Raw genomic sequence first — 11,251 nt, forward strand, 5'->3', positions numbered from 1 at the left:
TTATAGACTCGCCTTATCGACTGGCTATAGATTGCGATTGGATTGACCATTATACCATTATCAAACATCTTGATAGCCGCGAAATCATGAAATAGACACGAAAAGTCGTAAATATAGGCGTAAGAAAGTGTCCAGGGCTATTCCCAGACAAAATAGCAAAATAGTACTCACTGGCGAATAGATATATTCTAAATGGAAAACCTATCAATAGAAATAGCTGTTCCATTTTTGAGTCTTTTGGTATTACTTCTATATATATTTTCGCTCTTGGAATCGATCAAAACATCTATAATTTCACCGCTCAAAATGATCAAATCAAATTCATGTAAAACTACATATTAAAATATTTATTATAGATAACTTTAGGTATATACCATATACATAAAACTGAGACTAACATTAAGATTGCACATTTCCGGCCCAAGACTGCTGACATTTATCACAATATACGCATCAATGCCTCTTCGATACGATACGCTACGATTCGATAAACGATACGATAATATACGATATAATATAATTATTGCACTTATATATCTTGGGGCTTGGCTTGGGTCTGTTGGTAGCTACATACTTATTGAACGTTGCATTTGAGATGCAGTTTCCAAGGAGTTCCATTTCTTATAGCTATCTTATTTCGATTAAAATTGCACCTTGTGGTTTGGCAAGAATTATTTGCGAAGTTATTGCACTGATTACTTCGGGTTAGCGTTAACCTAGTCTAGATGGAAGTCTTTCCTCTGTTCCAGATATTGCAAGTCCCTAAATCGAACTTAACCCTACTTTCCACTAACCTAACCTCACTTATCCTAACCTAGCTCTTTCTGATCATTTTGTAGAGAACAGAGTGGGTCTCTATGCTCTCCGCCCCGGACTCCCACATGTCCTCTGCATTGGTCTCTTCGTCCGTCTCGGACGATCCACAGCAAGTGCTGTGGCCCCGTCCGGCCTCCTCCTCTGAAGAGTAGGATGACATCGTGGTTGTGCTTCCGCGGACATTCAGCTCCTGGGAGTTTGCCTGCGAGTGGGAGCGCGAGTGGGAGCGCGAGTTGGAGCGAGTCAAGGTCTTGTCGGAGTCGGCATCGCTCAGATCGTCGCCGGCAACGTTATCTGGAGAGCGGCGGCTGTGGCCAGGCGAGACCATGTGCTCCAGATCCTCGAAGCGACTGTCATTGGGCCCGCTCTCCTCCTCGTTGTCCTCTATGGTGTCCACCCGGATGATCTGGCCGCGCCCAGTCATCATCTTGAAGTTGTACCGATCGTAGACATTGCGCTTGTATAGCTCTGTGGAGTCCGTGCTCATGTAGCCGCTGTCTAGCTGCCCGAATCGCTGCTCATAGTAGTTCTGACTGCCAGGCCCGTGTCCCATGCCAGCGGACTGCGCCGCGTTCTCAATGATGGTGGCGATGCCCTCATCTCGATCCAGGGCCTCCAGGAAGCCCGCAGCATTCTTGGTGCCGTATGTGGGGGCCGGGCTCTGGCTGGGGCTGAACTTGTTGGCCGCCATGGTAACGAACTTGCGCCACGCATTCTTCAGATCCTTGGCCTTCTTAGCCCGATCCTTCAGGCCGATGGCGATCTGCATGCCCGCCGTCAGCTGAGCCGGCTCTATCTCACACCGGTAGACGGTCTGTACACTGCTCTGGTTGGCGTTTCCAGAGCTGTTGGCCGCCGCCCGCTGGGGATAGGCTATGCCCACGGGCACTCCCGCATTGCGGTACATCTCCTTGGTACGCTCCGACAGGTGACCGCTGCTCCGGTTCGAGCGCGAGCTGACCGACATGGCATCAAACTGGTTGAGATCCACCTCCTTTAGGCTCTTGGCATTGTTGCTGCTGCTGAACTCCGGTTCCGGGTTGTCCTTGCGCTCCTGCGCTGGCTCAGAGGCTTCCTCGCGCTGGTGACTCTTGCGGCGATTGAGATACTTTGTCAGGCTGTAGTCGTTGCGCAGGCTGTTGATCTTCTTGTTGTACATCGCGTCGTAGTCGGCCTCCAGGTGGGACTGCTTGTGGGACTGAGACTTGCCGTGGATCTCCTTGGACTGCTTGGCATAGCCTCGCTCCTCAGTTGTGGCCGATATCGCGCTGGACATGGTGTTGTTGCAGGAGTTCTCGAACTCCGAAGTGATCCCGGTCACCTCCGTGACCTCGCTGTGCATGCTGTAAGCATCCTCATCCTGTGTCTGGCTCTCCCCCGCCGTTTGGGAGGGCGGCGGAGGAGGCAGTGGCCGCTTGCTCTGCATCAGTGGAGGACAGTAGTGCTGATTGGCCTTTGTGGCATTCCTGTGCCCCAGTGCCTTGCTCTTCTCCTGCTGCTTCTCCACCGGCTTGGGCGAGGATATCGTGATGGTTGTCTTGTTCACCTTGGCCACATCCACCACTGAGTGGGTGGGCGAGGACTGCATGCCCCGCTGTCGCCGCGAGTGCTTCGCCTCAAGGGTGAGGATGCGGCCCTCCTCTTCGGCTGTCGGCTTCCTCTCGCACTTGCAGCTCTCCTGTGCCACCAGCGGGGACTCGTAGATCTCTCGCAGATTACGAAACGAGTGGCTAGACTTCAGAATAAAGGAAGCCGTTCGCGGCTTGATGGCCTGACTGCTCACCGGACTCCCGCGACTCAAATCTGGCAGGGAGTTGATCTGGTTGTAGTCCGAATCTACGTAGGAATCGCTGCTCATCTGCTGCTGCTGGCGCCCACGGTCATCCCAGGCGTTGATGTCGCAAAAGCTCTGCTTCTTGGGCTTTCGATCGAGAGTGTCCGGCTCGAACTGGTCGCTGTCCGTACGCTCCAGATCGGAGGGGGGCTCGTGTTCCACCTCGATGGTCATGCTGCCCCGAAAAGGTGTGTCGTACTTGATGCGGGCCGCGGCCTCCTTCTGCCGCTGCTGCACCAACTGCGGATTCTTGCCGGCCAGGCGCTTCTTCAGATCACCCTCCTTGCGAAAGCCGTTCAGGCGATCGTAGACCGTGTGGCTGATCTCCAGCTCCTCCTCCAGGGGCAGGGCGGTGCTCAGGCTGGGGCTCAGCTGGGAGCTGACGTCGGATGAGGGCGAACTGGAGGAGTGGGAGCTCTTGCGCTTGCTCGGCTCGAGCCGTTCCAGGCTGTCCGTCTCATAGTCCACGATCAGATACTGCGGCGACTTGCGCCTATAGATGGGGGAGTCTGGCTGGAATTGCTTCAGGGACTTGCGGCTGAGGGAGCTGTAGTCCGGCGTGGGCACCGAGGGAATGCTACTCTGGGTGCTGCTGTAGATGTCCTTGATCTTCTTCTCTATGGTGCTGTCGTAGTCGGGCGTGGGTATATGAGCCCCGTACTCCCGCTTCAGCGAGTCGTAGATGATCTCCGCCGGCTTCATGTTCCGCAGCATGTTGTAGTGCTGCCGGTCAAAGGATGTCAGCGAGGTGGGCGTGGAGTTGGCGGCTGCAAACTGGTCCAGTACATCGCTCCGCTTACGCAACGATTTGGAGCGACTGGAGCTGCTCCGCATGGAGCCGGCCGGAGAGTCCGCCAGCATGAACTTTGGATTGTTGTAGATCTCCCCGCCCGTCTCCGCGAATCCGTACACATTGGCGGCCATCGAGTAGGAGGAGAAGCTCTCGTAGGAGTTGGCATTGGTCTTTCCCGGCTCTGGCTCTGGACCGGACCTGCTTGATGCTGGCTTTGGAGAGGGTGAGGATGTGGGGCCTTCGTCCGCCTTGACTGCCTTTTGCATGGGCGGTGGTGGCGGCCGTTCCTTGGGCGCTGTTATCTCTCTCCTCAGGGAGCCTTTTGTGGGCGAGCCCTTTGTGGGCGAGCCCGAGTTCTTCTTGGCCGCTGTCGGAGTGGGTCTGTCGAGGGTCTTTTGTTGCTGCGGCGAGTCCGAATTGGGGACACTCTGCAGCCACTGCTCGATGCTGTTCCGCTTGTCTCCCATTCCGCTCTTGGTCGAGAGATTTTGCTGCAGGGAAAGCTGGTACATGGACGGAGAGCTGCTGGACTCGGGCTGCTGCTCCTCGGGAATGATGTTGAGTGAGGGCTGGTAGCGCTTGGCGGCCATCTTGTACTTAGCGATGGCGATGACCTCGCGGATCTTCTGCAGAAACTCAATGGCAGCTTGCGGCGGCTCCTGGGGAACAGATGGAGATGGAGATGGATATAGAGATGCGGTCTTCCCCAAAGGGACTATAACTTACCGCCAGCAGATGTGGCTCAAAGTAGGCCGGATTGAAGTAGAGTTTCTTGCGCACATTTCCACTGACCATGGCCCGAAGGTTCTCCATCTTCTCCTCGGTCATCAGATCCTCAATGACGGCCACGTTCTCGGGGGGCAGGCACTCTTTGTCCTGCAGAAAGTCATCAGACTCCAGGGAGGTGTTCTCCTGTCCACTATTGCAGCTATTGGGCGTCTTGGGCGACTTTCCCAGCTGCGGATGCACCAGGACCGAGGTCTGGAGTAAGGAGACCTTCGTTTGAGGCATGCTAGCGGTAACAGAGAATGTACTGAAACCCACCTTGATCTTCTCCTCCATCTCGCACTCGGAATTGGAGTTGGATATGTCGCTGGCGAAGCCCGACTGGTGCTCCCTCTCGCCCAGCTGTGGAAAGTGCTGCAGCAGGGGATTGTTCTTGATGATGCCCAGGTCCTCCTTCAGGCCGGCGATGTTGGGACGGCTATTGGAGTCGTTTCCGTTACCCAGACCCATGCTGTTCGCGGAGTAGATACTGCCGACTCGGCTGAAGGGTGCTCCGTAGGTGACCTGGTCGTTCTTCGGGTAATTGATCTCGTTGGCCAGGTTGTCCAGTGAGTGACGGGAGCTGTGGCGCTTGCGCTTCTTCATGTACAGGTAGAGGAACACGGAGGCCACGTAGATGAGGCCCAGCAGCAGGCTGCAGATCCCAATTACCACATACTCCCGCATGGTCATTCCGTCCGAGATGGAGGCCAAAGTCGTGGAGTTGGCTGGCTGGAAGAAGACCTCTGGCACATCTGTGGGTCGCATGGAATGGGTTAACCTGTTGCTAGATGCCTTTGCTTCGCCCGGAGAATACTTACTGTGCGCATACTTCACCGGACTGCCATTCACCCGGAAAGCCACACAGGGCGAGTGAACGTTGCGCGGCGGCATCAGAGGCTCTCCCTTGCCGTGGCTGGTGGTGGCATTCAGCGCCAACGTCATGTCCCGACACACCAGATGCACCACAATGAGGCGGCCCTGCATCTTCTGGCGCAGCTCCGGCTCGCCCAGCCACTGCACGAAGCTCCGTCCCTCGTCGCGGAACATGCGGAACGGATAGTCCGTGTCGATGGGATTGCGCAGATCCGACCAGCCATTGGAGCCCAGGTACTGGGCCCCCGTCACCGCGCACACGGGAGTGTGAATGTCTGCAAGAGGACAGGGACAGGACAGTATATCTTTCAAGTGGCAACCGATGCTGCAACTTTCGACTCACTGGCAAAGCTGATCTCCCGACTGGGATAGATGATCTGTCCGCGGAGGGGCAGGAACACGAATGGGATCTTTTCCGACGAGGCGCCGCTGACGAACGGCGACAGGGAGCACTCTGCAAGGCAACGGGGAAGAGAGAAAGACAGGGGAGAGTAGGAAAGTTTCGTCAGTGGCTGCGATAACATCGGAATCGCTTATCAATTAGAGAAAATATTTCTGTTTACTTTTCCGCAAAGCTCTTACTTTCCGACCGATGGGGGGACTCCGACTCCGACTCTGAGTCTCCAAGTCCGAGACTCTAAAATGGAATCGGAATTGGAATTGGAATCGGTGGCACAGCAGAGCGACTGTGTTTTTATGGTGGCAGACGGCGAAAGTTTCCTTTCATTCATTAGCCAGCCGCAGAAGAAAGATAGCAGCGAAACGATTTGTTCAATAATAATAGCATTTTTCCCTCTTTGCGTCACGTTTCGTTTTCATTTCATTCTGCAGGGCCCTGCCAACAATTTCTGCTGTTATTACAGCATTTCTTTCTTCTGGTTAATACTCGACGACTGTCGACTGTCGGCTGTCGGTTGACTGGCGGTTGAGCAACCATTGTGCTCCCTTCCATGTGACAAAACAATGGATGGATGAGTCCCACACGACTGGGTGGGAACGACAACGAATCCCACTCCCACCGCGAAATGGAGCACACAATTTCGATACGATACGAATTAGCCACGAAATCCAGAAATGAAACCAGCTTCCGCATACGGACTTACCATGGATGTCGTCCACACAGATGCCCAGGTCCTCGCGGTAGGCCCTCAGGTAGGGCAGGCAGCGGCAAGTGCAGCCCCCATCCTCGTTCCCCTCCGCCTCCGGCTGGGGACTCCTGCCACGGTTCTGCTGCATCTTGAGGCGTCGGGCGAGCAGCTCCAGCTGACCGCCAGCCAACGAGGCCGTGGCCGTGTCTTGACCCAGTCCATCTATGGTTTGGGGATATACTTGGATTATGACAGGCTCAATCTCCATGGTAATCTGTTAGTTACCGTTGGCATGTCCATTCCCGTCGTTCGAGAGACGCAGCAGACCCGCCGTCCCGCTGGAGAGTCCAATGCAGGTGTCCGCATTGCACGCACTGCTGATGCCTGTACGAGAGGTGGAGGAAGCGAAAGAGAAACGTTAAGATGGATTGACTCTGGCCATCACAACAGAATCCCCGAGCCATGGATTGACGTCTAATAAGCCTGGCCGGGCCTTACTGGCGAAATTAATGCTGCTGTCAACGCATCATCTTGGCTCAGCCTCGAACCGCAGCAAAAACACCAAGAAATCAAGAAAGAAAGCCTAGCTTCGGGGACCGAAACTTCAAATACCCTTGCAGACCGGTTCTACCTACACGTTTTGGTAATCGTGCTTGAAAATTATTCAAAAGGATTATGTATCTATCCATTTCCTGGACTCTCTCGAAGAAAGCTCAATCTGGGACATTTCAAAGACTTGGATAGATACTTCCGATTGATGTTGGTTAGCAAATATTTATAAATATCTTTAAAACTATGGGAAGCATTGAACCAGACAGACATACAGAATGCTTATAGAGAATTTACGGACTTGTGCAAGGGTATCAAAATACACAAAACTGGGCATGGCACTGACATCGGCCTCGGCATCGGGACTGGCACTCACCGCTCGTATGGAAGACATCTCCGTCGTGATGCCTTGTCAGATTGATCAGCTGGCCGTGGGGTTGCTGCAGATCCTCTAACAGTAAACTTTCGGGCACCAGATCGCCAGCGGGTGGGGGGTGTCTGATAAAACTGTTGCCGCTGTTCCCATTGAAGTTCCGCATCCGCTGCGGCGTGGGTGATCGCGGCGTCGAGGCGGGCGTGGCCGGTGGGCAGAGGGAGGCGAGCAGGAGGAGCAGCGGTAAGGATTTGGTGAGCCACATCTCGGCAACAGCAACATAGCTGATCCGGGGAACACTCTGGGGGATTGTCTGGGTCCGCTCCGGCTGAAAGTGGAGAGCAGAAAAGACCAGGCCACTAATTAATTACAAAGAAATCCTAATTTGTAGTCTAGAGCAAGGCGAAACCAGCCCGCGGTTGACATTCTTTTGGGGGCCCCGGCCCGGCCTGCCCGGCTAATGAGGCAGAAATTGTTGTGCCCCGTCCGTGGCTGGAAATGGAGCAACATCTACATCCAGTTGCTGTTGTGTTGCCTCCCTGTGTCGTTAGCTGCTAACGGACAACATTTAAACAAATGTTGCAATTAAAACTCGTTCTGCCAGCAAATATATACTTATAGAAAGAGAGACATAGAGCGAGAGAGGGGGCAAGGTGCAGCAGAGGTGGAATTATGTTGCATTGGCACTGGAGCAAGTGCGTCGCAGTGAGAAAATGTTGCTTCTGCCTCTGCTGATGCGGCGGCTGCTGTACCGCTGCGTGCCGCTGTGAGTGCTGTGCCGTTTACCGTTACCAAATGCTGCTGCACTTGGCTTAGAACACCCCGTTTATACCGCTAATCAGTTGCACTTTAGCGCTTTAGCTGCTTTCGGCCAGCCAATTTACATAAATATTTCACACACACAGCGGCGTCGGCAGAAGCAGCGGCGCGCGAGAACAACAAAAATCAGGAAAGAAAAGCTTGCGTCGGGTCTCAAGTCTTTCGATACCCTTTCCAAAAGTCCACGGCCAAAGCAGCACGATGCATGCAGCAAAGAGAAAGGCCTGTCAGATTGTGTTTTGTATAAAAACAGACAGACAGCAATGGCTGCTTAAGACAGATCAAGAATATCGAATACGAATTATGGGTTTGCTTCCCACTCTGCGTGGCAAACAGCTGGCTTAAACCGGAATACCCGTCCCCTGCAGAGAGTATACAAAAAATAAGCACCACAGAGAAAAATATTGGGGACTTCTAACTGTTCATATCCAAGTTCTGCTTATCTCCCTCTCTCCCTCTTAGTGCGTATGCGTGTGTGTTTGTGTGCTGCGCTGCTCAAAAGAAGAACAACAGTAATAGACAATGGCAAAGGTAGTGAGCGGTAGCGGGAGCGAGAACGAGAGGGCAGATGGTGGGTAATGTGCGAGAGAATGAATGAGAGAAGAAAGCGATAAAAAGCAACAGTTTGCGGCCTAATTTGAAAGTAAAATTTCTTTACAAAACGCACTAAAAAGAACAACAACAGAAACGGGCCCCAGTCTTTTGATTGACCAGTCACCAGACGCCAGACTCAGTAATAATCACCATCCATCTATCCACACGGGCTAGCTTAGCTCCATGTCCATCTATCACCCAACGTGCTGTACAGTTATGGCATTTAAACATAACAACAAGATTATTTCTATTATTTCTCTTTCTTTTCGATTTGTTTACGACTTTGCCTCAGTTTCATTTCGTTTGATTTTCGGTCATCGGTTCGGCTTTCAGCAGTTTATCTTATTTTTAGCTTTGCCTCTGCCTTTGCCTTTACCCCCGCCACTGCCTCCTCATGCATTTTCGAAACGAATTTAATGGCAGTAATGACCTGGATTTTGGGGTACGACTGCAACATCAGCAGTAGTCCCAGAAACGCCACTGAAACTGATGCGATTTTGATGATGCTGGGAAAAAAAAATCGACCCAAGAGAGGAAAACCTTCTGCTAAAACCTAACCCAGTCGTACGATGTCGGTTCTGCGGGTTTCTGTGGCTCTGTCTAGTGTGCATGTTCCGCATGTTCTATGCGGTCTCTCTATGGGGTGCACAGTGCGCAGGGTCTTGACTCTTGCGCACTCGGCTAAACTCAATTAACAGGTAATTGAACCCAACTGCATATATTAGCCATATTCCATCTGCTCCATCTCTCATCTCATCTCACACCACTCCAGTGCGATTCCATGCCATTCCATGCCATTTCATACCATACCATACCATACCATTCCATCCGCAGCCCAGTCCAACCCATCATCCGCATCCATGTACATGATCATTAATTATTGGGCAACACGAAAGAGCGTGTGCGCATTGTTCTAAGTCTGTGCATAAATTTAGCCATAATAACCACAAGTGGTAACAGGCAACAGACGAAGCTGATCGACTCGTGGCATACCCCTACCCTGCCCAGCGGACCGTTAACTGTTGCAGGTCCCTCGGCATGGAGTGTGTCTCAGAACGGTCAAGAAGAGAAGAAAGTGACCGATGATTGGATTAGTGGAAAGATGTTCCGAAAAACTCGGAAAGAACTTATCTACGGTTGGAGCAAACGCAGTTTCTTTTAGGAATAGATCATGTTTCCATTTCCGCTATATGAATATTTATATCTGAGTCCTTTTCTCAAACGGGGTGGTGTCTATGATCCTCTAATATTGCTCCACTTCCTCTTAGTTTGGTACACCCCATGTTCTAGGCAATCAGGGGGTATAGAAATTACCACAACGCATTCTAACCTGGCCATCATTGCAATTCACATGAACATGCACTGGTGCTGGTGGTGGTGCTGCTACTGATGGGGGGGGCTGGGCCGTACCATTGTCTGGCTGGAGCAGCCGCTACACTTCCGAGTGCAGCCGACGTCACACTCGGAGTACTCTTAACACTTAGAACATGCCACGGCAGGCGCTGCGGCAGAAGCCACTCCGAGTGCAGCTCCCCGATCCCAGCATAACAAATTTCAAATTTATTCCTCTGTTATTTTTATTATTTTGTGTTAGCGGCGCCGCCGCTCCTACAGGTCCATTGTGTGGCCAGAGGAGCGCATCATTTGCTCGCCGCCTTAATGTGCTTTAATATGTACTTATGGCCGTGCTCTTCTCTTGGCTCTTCTCCAGCATAGGGCTGCTGCTCTGGCTAACTGGCCAACGGTTTCGGCTAGTTGTTAAAGCCAAATTACGACAGTGCACTGAACGGAGGCGACGGCGATTCGGCTCTAAGTGTGGGCAATGGCCGGCGTTTGCATGGCTCTGTGACTGGAGTTCGGCAAATTACTTTCTCCAACAAAAAAAAAAAAAATAATAATAATAATAAGAGCCCCAGAAATCCAAAAAACAGAAAGATTTTCAATTTGGGAGAGTGCCCAGTGACCTAAACTCAATTGGCAATGGTCTGATAAGCCCGACCAAGGGCAACACAGCACAGCCCTTCCTTTTCCGAGATCTAGATCGAGAGGGAGATCTACATATCAGCGCGTGCATCCCACTCCTACTTACAGCAGAGCCCAGTCGAGGTGGCGAATAAATTAACACCTTGGGGCTATAAATTTCCCGATTCTCCAGATGGGCTTTCGTTTGCGAAGGACTGCTAGCCGGCGGCGGGCTTTCCTTATTTTCTTTTCAGTCTGCTCGTTGGCTCGTTGGCTCTTTGGCTCGTTTGCTTGTTAAATTCACTTTGCATTTGCTGGCATTTTCACACATTTCTCTTGCAGCACATTTTGCACATTTGCCATCATTTGTGGCCACATTTTTGAAACATCTCGTGCCGCGCAAAACAACACAAAAAAAAACAGCACTAGCCCCCGCTTACGGTTATTGTTTTAAAGAAATGGTTTTTCTTTTCTTTTGCAACAAAGAAAGCGAAGACCGCGGCACCTTTGCGACTTTTCTTCGCGACTCTTTGCGGCTCTTGGCTTTTCTTTAGATTTTCCTTGAGTTGGCTGGAACCGCGCAGACGTCTATCAAGGTCGCCGTCGTAGAAGCGACTGCCAGACTGGAGCCAGTTGCTGGAGCTGCCGAGCCAAGCGGCTCGAGGCAGACCCAAAGCCAGAGCCAAAGCCAAAGCCAAAGCTAGCGACATCGACAGAGAAAACTTTTCGCTCTTAAACGAGTTTTCTTTTCTGCTTTCCGCTCTTATATCTCGAAAGTATAA

General features: G+C 52.0%; 1 protein-coding gene across 1 annotated transcript; it reads right to left on the minus strand.

The window, feature by feature from the left end:
- Window positions 1-254: 254 nt before the first annotated feature.
- Window positions 255-10,948, minus strand: LOC108160490. Its single transcript, XM_033391851.1, has 9 exons — window positions 10,597-10,948; window positions 7,098-7,422; window positions 6,458-6,556; window positions 6,188-6,394; window positions 5,428-5,538; window positions 5,030-5,359; window positions 4,488-4,963; window positions 4,170-4,424; window positions 255-4,102 (listed from the first exon to the last, which is right to left on the minus strand). Exons 2-9 carry the CDS (start codon window positions 7,357-7,359, stop codon window positions 815-817), a joined length of 5,028 nt encoding a protein of 1,675 aa, XP_033247742.1. The 5' UTR covers window positions 7,360-7,422; window positions 10,597-10,948; the 3' UTR covers window positions 255-814.
- Window positions 10,949-11,251: the final 303 nt, after the last annotated feature.

This window comes from Drosophila miranda, chromosome 3 (assembly GCF_003369915.1).
Source record: "Drosophila miranda strain MSH22 chromosome 3, D.miranda_PacBio2.1, whole genome shotgun sequence".
NCBI classification, from domain to species: Eukaryota; Metazoa; Arthropoda; class Insecta; order Diptera; family Drosophilidae; genus Drosophila; species Drosophila miranda.

Bases quoted from the DNA above. Each gene is read 5' to 3' on its own strand.
- LOC108160490 (XM_033391851.1), bottom strand. From the start codon at position 7,359: ATGTGGCTCACCAAATCCTTACCGCTGCTCCTCCTGCTCGCCTCCCTC. The intron at 4,964-5,029 runs GTAAGTATTCTC...TGCGACCCACAG, and splicing joins TCCGGTGAAGTATGCGCACA to ATGTGCCAGAGGTCTTCTTC. The intron at 4,425-4,487 runs GTGGGTTTCAGT...TCCTTACTCCAG, and splicing joins AGATGGAGGAGAAGATCAAG to ACCTCGGTCCTGGTGCATCC.